Raw genomic sequence first — 7,605 nt, forward strand, 5'->3', positions numbered from 1 at the left:
TGGCCGTTCCTCGGCGGCCGGCCCGGGACGGCGGCGGAAGCGGAAGCGTCCGGCGCAGCCGCGGCGGGAGGGATGAAACCGGCTCCGGGACGGCGGCGGCGGCTCCCGGTACTGCCCGTGCTGCTGCTGCTGTTCCTGCCCTTGCTGCCCCTGGGAGCCGCCGGTGAGCGGGGACCGGGGGGTCATGGTGGGGAGCGGGGCGGCGGCAGCTCCCGGGGCAGCATGGCGGGACAAAGGGAGCGGCCCGGTGCCCTCAGGGAACTCTCTGGGCGTCTCCGCGCTGAGGGGGTCGGTGCGGCCCGGTGGGACTGGGATTTCCCGTCCGGCTGTGCCGATCCCCCGGTACCATCGGGCATTCGGTGCCGTTCAGGAGCTGCCTCACCTCAGGGACCGGAGGCACCGTCGGGTTTGGGTCGCTGAGGTCGAATTTTGGGGCTTGGAGTCGAGCCAGATGGGATTATCCAGGAAAAGAACCGGAGGGTGAATTCTAAGGAAAACAGCGGGAAAACCGTGGGGGATGTGGGAAATGGGAGCATCCCCGGGGAGGGGAAGGGTTGGGTGGGTGAGGCAGGGTCTGAACCCCTCCCTGTGGTCTGAAGCCCTCCGTGTGTGCTCCCCAGGCCCCAAGGATGCCGTGATCCCACTCCAGGACGGGCACAACTCCCGGTACTGGGAATCCCAGCGCTTCTGCTACACCAACACCCGCACCCCGCGATGGAACGACGTCTGGACCAGGACACAGGTGACAGCAGCAGGAGGAGGAGGAGGCAGCAGGTCCTCCTTGCTGCAGCCCATCCATCCATCCATCCATCCATCCATCCATCCATCCCCATCCATCCATCCCCATCCATCCATCCATCCATCCCTTCACAGAATCACTGGGTTGGAAGAGAACTTTAAGATCATTGAGTCCAACCCAGCCCAAACACCTCAACTCCACCCTGGCACCCAGTGCCACATCCAGGCTTTGTTAAACACACCCAGGGATGGTGACTCCACCACCTCCCCAGGCAGAACATTCCAGAATTTATCACTCTTTCCATGAAAAACTTTTTCCTGATATCCAACCTGAATTTCCCTTTGCACAGATTGAGACTGTGTCCTCTGGTTTTGTCAGTTCCTGGAGAGAGAGTCCAACCCCACCTGAGCACAGGCACCTTTCAGGGAGTGTAGAGAGTGATAAGTTCACCTCTGAACATAAATCTTTGGGGCAGAACCAACTTCTAAGATAGGAATCCTTGAGGCAGACCAAGCTCCCAGGACAGAACCAGCTTCTGAAACATGAATCCCTGGGGCAGAACCAGCTCCCAGGACAGAAACAGCTCCTGGAGCAGGAACCCAGGGGCAGGACCAGTTCCTGAGGCTGGACCAACTCCTGGTACAGAAATCTCTGGTGCAGTACCTGTTCCCAGGACAGGAACCCTGGACAGAACCAGCTCCTGAGACAGGAATTCCTAGAATAGACCAAGCTCCCAGGGCAGAACCAGCTCCTGAGGCTGGACCAGCTTCTGGAACATAAATCCCTGGGACAGACCAAGCTGCCAGGACAGAACTAGATTCAGGAACATTAATTCCTGGAGCAAAACCAGCTCCTGAGCCTGCACCAATCTCCTGGCACACAAATTCCCAGGGCAGAACCAGCTCCTGGGGCAGGAACTCTGGGACAGAACCACCTCTTGAGGCTGCACCACCTTCAGGAACATGAATCCCTGTGGCATCCCAAGCTCCCAGGCCAGAACCAGCCCCTGGGGCAGGAACCCACTCTGATTTCTCCAGTCCAACCCCCCCCATTCCCCTCTCTCTCCCCCAGATCCGCGTCACCAGCGACCGCATGCTCCGCGTCACCCAGGTGGACAGCGAGGAGGAGCTGGAGAAGTTCAGCCTGTGGAACGTGGTCTTCTCCTTCCTGAGGGGCAAACTCAACGACACCAGCATCGATGTGGACCTCTACAGCAACAAAACCTGCCTCAAGGTCGAGCTGCTGGAGCCTGGCACCAGCTACAACGTCTCCCTCTCGCGACGTACGTCCCCTCTGTTAGAAATGAGAAGCTTGATTGGGCCAATATTCGAGCAGCAATCAATTTATTAATTAATATGGTAAATTATGAGCAATACTCACTGGGTACAGTAGGAGAAGTTTTCCCTCCAACTGCACACCCATGGTTGGGGCTTACAGGTCTTTATAGGGGTACTCATCAGCTTTCTCAGCAGTTTTATTCCAATTTTTACTCATCAGCAATTTCTATTCTAATTTTTACATCGCAATTCTACACACTGTTGTGATTTAGTTTTTCTCAGGATGTATCCCAAAAGGAGTATCCCAGGTGGTGGTGGTCTGGTTTCCAAAAGAATAAAGACAAATCCCATCTGATGAGGTCCAGCTCCCCAGATGTGGGTCCAACTTTTAATTACAAGGACTATAAATCTCATAACAGTGATGTCCAGCTTCCCTTGGTCAAAACTATAAATCCTTGATTGATGTTCATCTTCCTTTCTCAAGCTGTTTTTCTCTGTTTTGTTAAGGTGTGAGATAAGCATGTTTCCTTTATATATATTCCAAATATATATATATATAAAATAAATAAATAAATATATTTTCCGTAAATATATACAGTTTATATATAAAATAAATATAAATATATGTATAGTTTTAAGGATACAATCAATATTCTAAAATTATATTTCACAAGGTTATTGCAGAACTCTTTAAGCCTTAGCTACAAGCAAAGAGCAACGTCCTTAATGCTTTAATTCCAATGCTCCCAAATCAACCAAGATTAATTGCAAACAATTGATGATCCACAGACCTGTTCCTTCCTCAGAAAGGGATTTTGGTGTGCAGAAGGAATTTGGGGCACTTGGAGGTCCCATCCCTGTCCTGTCACCCTGTGGTAGGTGGGAGCTTCTCACCGTGCCCCTCTTCACTGGGATTAATATTTTTCATTCATTTTTTTCCAGGTTTTGATCCTAAGCTGTTCCTTGTTTTCTTCCTGGGCCTGCTGTTGTTTTTTTGTGGGGACACACTGAGCAGGTGAGATCTCTCCTTTCCCTGGTGGCTCCTGGTTGGGGGTGTTTGTGCACAGATATCCATAAAACACCTGCTGAGATCGATTCCCTGTGTGATCATTGCAGGAGCCAAATCTTTTACTACTCAGCTGGGATTAGTGTTGGCTTGTTGGCCTCTCTGCTTGTCCTTGTCTACATGATGTCCAAAGTCATGCCCAAGGTAGGTGTCACGTTTTGAGGGGCTCAGAGACCTCATAGCCCTTTCCATACCTGTACTGGGATGGACTGGGTTTGGTACAGAGCACCTGAGGGAGGTATCCACAACCTGCCTGTGCTCCCTCCAGAAAAGCCCTGTGTACTTCCTGCTGGTTGGAGGTTGGTCCTTTTCCCTGTACCTGCTTCAGCTGATCTTCAAGAACCTGCAGGAGATCTGCAAGTCCTACTGGCAGTACCTGTTAGGTAGGTGGGAGCTCTGAGATTCACCTGGTGAACTTCCCCTGGTGGAACCATGGAGCAAAGCTGAGCCTTCCTGTCCCTGCTGGTGGTGTCAGCTTCCTCCTCATCCTCACAGAGCCCCATCCCTGTGCTCCCCCACAGGTTACCTGCTCTCTGTCGGCCTCCTGAGCTTCGCCGTGTGCTACAGGTACGGCCCCTTGGAGAACGAGCGCAGCATCAACCTCCTGTCCTGGGCCCTGCAGCTCCTGGGGCTGCTGCTCATCTACTCAGGCATCCAGATCCACCCCATCGCCCTGGGCCTCGTGCTGGTGGCTGTCTGCACCAAGAACCTGGATTACCCCTTGCAGTGGGCGTTTGCTGCCTACAGGTGAGGAGCTGGGAGCTTGGGATGCCCCAGGGATTTGTGTTCCTGAAGGTGGTGTAGCCTCAGGAGCTGCTTCTGTCCCAGTGTTCAGGGGGAGCTGGTTCTGTCCTGGGAGCTGGTTCTGCCCCAAGAGCTGGTTCTGCCCCAGGGTTCCTGCCCCAGGAGCTGGTTCTGTCCCAGGAATTCCTGTCTTAGGAGCTGGTCCTGCCCCAGGGATTTGTGTACCAGGAGCTGAGATCTTGGGATGCCCCAAGGATTCATGTTCCTGAAACTAGTCCAGCCTCAGGAGCTGATTCTGTCCCAGGGATTCATGTTCCAGGAGCTGTTTCTGTCCTGGGAGCTAGCTCTGCCCCAGGGATTTGTGTGCCAGGAGCTGGTCCAGCCTCAGGAGCTGGTTTTATCGCAGGGTTTCTGCCCCAGGAGCTGGTTCTGTCCCAGGAATTCCTGTCCTGGGAGCTGGTTCTGCCCCAGGAATTCATGTTCCAGGAGCTGGTTCTGCACCAGGAGCTGGCTCAACCCAGAGGTTCTTGCCCTGGGAGCTGGTCCTGCCTCAGCTGCTGGTCTTGCCTTTGAGTTCCTGCTCCAGGAATCCTTCTCTGGGAGGGTGGTCCTGCCCCAGAGGTTCTGTCCTGAGAGTTCCTGTCCCAGGGATTCTGTCCTGGGGTCCTGCCCCAGAGGTTTTGTCCTGAGAATTCCTGTCCCAAGGGTTTTGACCTGAGAATTTCTGCCCTAGGGTTTCTGTTTCAGGGGTTCTGTCCTGAGAGTTCCTGTCCCAAGGGTTCTCTCCTGAGAATTCCTGTCCCAGGGGTTCTGACTTGAGAGTTCCTGTCTCAGGGATTCTGTCCTGGGGTCCTGCCCCAGATGTTTTGTCCTGAGAATTCCTGTCCCAAGGGTTTTGACCTGAGAGTTCCTACCCCAGAGGTTTTGACCTGAGAATTCCTGCCCCAGAGTTCCTGTCCCAGAGGTTCTGTCCTGAGAATTCCTGCCCCAAAGGTTCTGTCCTGGGATTCTGCCCTGAGAATTCCTGTCCCAGAGATCATGTCCTGGAAGGTGGTCCTAACCCAGGGGTTCTGACCTGAGAGTTTCTGCCCCAGGTTTCCTGCCCCAGCCCAGAAGTTCTGTCCTGAGAGTTTCTGCCCCAGGGGTTCTGTCCTGGGGTCCTGCCCCAGAGGTTTTGACCTGAAAGTTCCTGCCCCAGGAGTTCTGTCCTGAGATGTTCTGTCCTGAGAGTTTCTGCCTCAGGTTTCCTGTCCCAGGTTTTCTGTCCCAGGATCCTGCCCCAGGAGCTGCTCCCACCCCCCCCAAGCAGGCATTAACTGCTGTTTCCCCCCTGGCAGGAGGGTGCAGAGCCCCAAGCTGGGCCCGACCTCCCCTCGGCTGCTGACAGAGGAGGAATTTCAGCTCCAGGGCGAGGTGGAGACCCGAAAGGCCCTGGCAGAGCTGAGGAGCTTCTGCAAGAGCCCTGAATTCTCTGCCTGGACCACGGTGTCCCGCATCCAGTCCCCTAAAAGGTGACATCCCTGAGAGTGAGCTTGGGGTGGCCACCCTGTGTCCCTCTGGGCTGTCACCTCTGTCCTTAGGGACACAGATCTGTGGTTTTGGAGGGGGGGAAGGATGGATGATACCAGGAGAAGGGGGAAAGGATGGATGATACCAGGAGAAGGGGGAAAGGATGGATGATACCAGGATGGATAACACCAGGAAAGGGAGAAAGGGAAAAAGGATGGATAACACCAGGAAAAGGGGGAAAGGATGGATAAATAACACCAGGGGTGGAAAAGGGGAAAAGATGGATAACACCAGGGATGGAAAGGATGAATAACACCAGGAAAGGGGGAAAGGATGGATAACACCAGGAGGTGGAAAACAAGAAATGATGGATAACATCGGGTCCCAGCAGCAAAATGCTTCACCTGCCTGTGTCAGGGCCTCTCCAGAGGCACTGGACACACCTGCCCAACGTGCTGCTCCATGGTTTCTCCCAGGTTTGCTGACTTTGTGGGTGGTGCTTCCCACGTCACCCCCAACGAGGTGTCGGCCCATGAGAGGGAGTTCGGCCTGGAGAGTCTCTCCATTGACGAGGAGCTCTTTGAGGAGGATGATGATGATGAGGAGGATGAAGAGGAAGAAAAGATCAGTGACTCCTCTGGTGGGAATCACAAGAGTGATTCCCTGTTCCACAACCATGTGGATGTCCAGTGAGGTCAGCTGCACTGAGCTGGCCGAGGAGCAGAACTTGGGCTGCTCCAGGCATGGTGGGGATGGTCCTTATGGGGTTGGATCTGGTGGGGATGGTCCCTTTGGAGATGGTCCTTGTGGGGGTGGTCCCTGTGGGGATGGACCCTGTGGGAATGATTCTTGTGGGTTTGGACCTTGTGGGAATGGTTCTTGTGGGGTTTGACCCTGTGGACTGGGACCCCGTGGGGATGGTCCCTGTGCGGTTCAACCCTGTGGGGATGATCCCTGTGGGGATGGTCCTTGTGGGGTTGGTTGGTGTAGAGTTGGACCCTGTAGGAATGGTCCTTGTGGGGTTGGGTCGTGGTGGGTTTGGTCCTTGTGGGGATGGTCCTGGTGGGGCTGGTCCTTATGAGAATTGTCCTTGTGGGGATGGTCCTTGTGGGGTTGAACCCTGTGGCGATGGTCCCTGTGGTGATGGTCCTTGGGATGGTCCTTGTGGGGTTGGACCCTGTGGTGATATGACTCTTGTGGGATTGGACCCCGTGGGGTTGGACCCCGTGGGGATGGTCCCTGTGGGATGGTCCTTGTGGGGTTGGACCCCATGGGAATGGTCCTTGTGGGGATCTAGCCCCCCTCTGACAGGGATAAAAGGGGTCTCACCTCTCTGCAGCTCCTGCCTGAGGTGTGAACGCTGCTCTCAGCACAGCTCTGGGTGTTGGGAGGGAGGTGACACACATGGGAAGCCCCCCCAGTCACCAAGATGCCACCTGGACCCAGCCCAGCTTTGGCATTGGATGTTTGTGAGCCCCCAGGGTGGCACCCCCAGGGCAGGGACCCCCTCCCAAACCTGGGCGCTCATCTGGCTGCATCCCCCAGTGCCACAGCTGCGGGCAGGAGCCCCTTTCCCCTCTCTGGGGTGGGGATGGACCTTCCCCTCCATCTCCTCTGCAGGTACCTGAGGGTGACACACACGAGAGGAACTTTGGACCTGTCCTGTTGGTACCTGCGTGCTCAGCACCTGCCTGGAGCCGTGGTGAGGAGTGTCCTCCTCCTCCTCCTGGTTCAGAGGTGTCAGAGGGCTCCAGCTGGTCGGGCCACACCTCTCTGCCTTGGCTTCAATCCCGTGTGGAAACCAAAAACTCCTCCATGGAGCTGTGGAGCCTCAGGGTCTGCTGGTGCCCCTGGATGTGGTGTTGGGGTAGAAGCTGTGCTCAGCCCCCTCTCTCCATGCCAGAGCTGAGGATGAGTGTGGATGTGCTTCCTCCCTGCCTCACTGCCCTTCTGTTACTCCTCTCCCAAATGGGTGTGGGCAGGGACTTGGGGTGACCCCACTGATGTTCCAGAGCTCTGGGGAGCTCTAAAGCCCAAAGCTTGAGGGGACACCCCAGTCTATGCAACTTCCTAAGCAATAATGCTGCCCCCACCTGCTCACAGCTCCAGCTTCTACCTCACCTGGAGCTTCTGCCATCAGTTTGTCCCTGTCCCGGGTCTGTCCCTGTCCCAGGTCTGTCCCTGTCCCAGGTGTGCTCCCCCAGCCCTTGCTGTGCTTTCCTCCCTGTTCAAGTGTGAGCGGACTCTGTTACTTCATCCCCCCGGCCTCA

General features: G+C 55.4%; 1 protein-coding gene across 1 annotated transcript; it reads left to right on the forward strand.

Annotated features, from left to right (window-relative positions):
- On the forward strand, positions 1-7,605 carry NEMP1 (nuclear envelope integral membrane protein 1). The gene is made up of 10 exons (XM_054294215.1): positions 1-163; positions 621-742; positions 1,811-2,021; positions 2,959-3,031; positions 3,133-3,226; positions 3,351-3,465; positions 3,604-3,829; positions 5,164-5,337; positions 5,812-6,029; positions 6,956-7,605. The coding sequence occupies exons 1-9, from the start codon at positions 73-75 to the stop codon at positions 6,026-6,028; spliced, it is 1,323 nt and encodes a 440-aa protein (XP_054150190.1). The 5' UTR covers positions 1-72; the 3' UTR covers position 6,029; positions 6,956-7,605.

The sequence above is a fragment of the Melozone crissalis genome, unplaced genomic scaffold (assembly GCF_028551555.1).
Source record: "Melozone crissalis strain CALT ecotype California unplaced genomic scaffold, PUWL_Pcris_2 ptg000222l_1, whole genome shotgun sequence".
Lineage (NCBI taxonomy): Eukaryota > Metazoa > Chordata > Aves > Passeriformes > Passerellidae > Melozone > Melozone crissalis.

Coding starts and splice junctions, on each gene's coding strand:
- NEMP1 (XM_054294215.1), top strand. CDS start 73: ATGAAACCGGCTCCGGGACGGCGGCGGCGGCTCCCGGTACTGCCCGTG. Junction 2,022..2,958: donor CAACGTCTCCCTCTCGCGAC/GTACGTCCCCTC, acceptor ATTTTTTTCCAG/GTTTTGATCCTAAGCTGTTC. Junction 3,032..3,132: donor TGTGGGGACACACTGAGCAG/GTGAGATCTCTC, acceptor TGATCATTGCAG/GAGCCAAATCTTTTACTACT.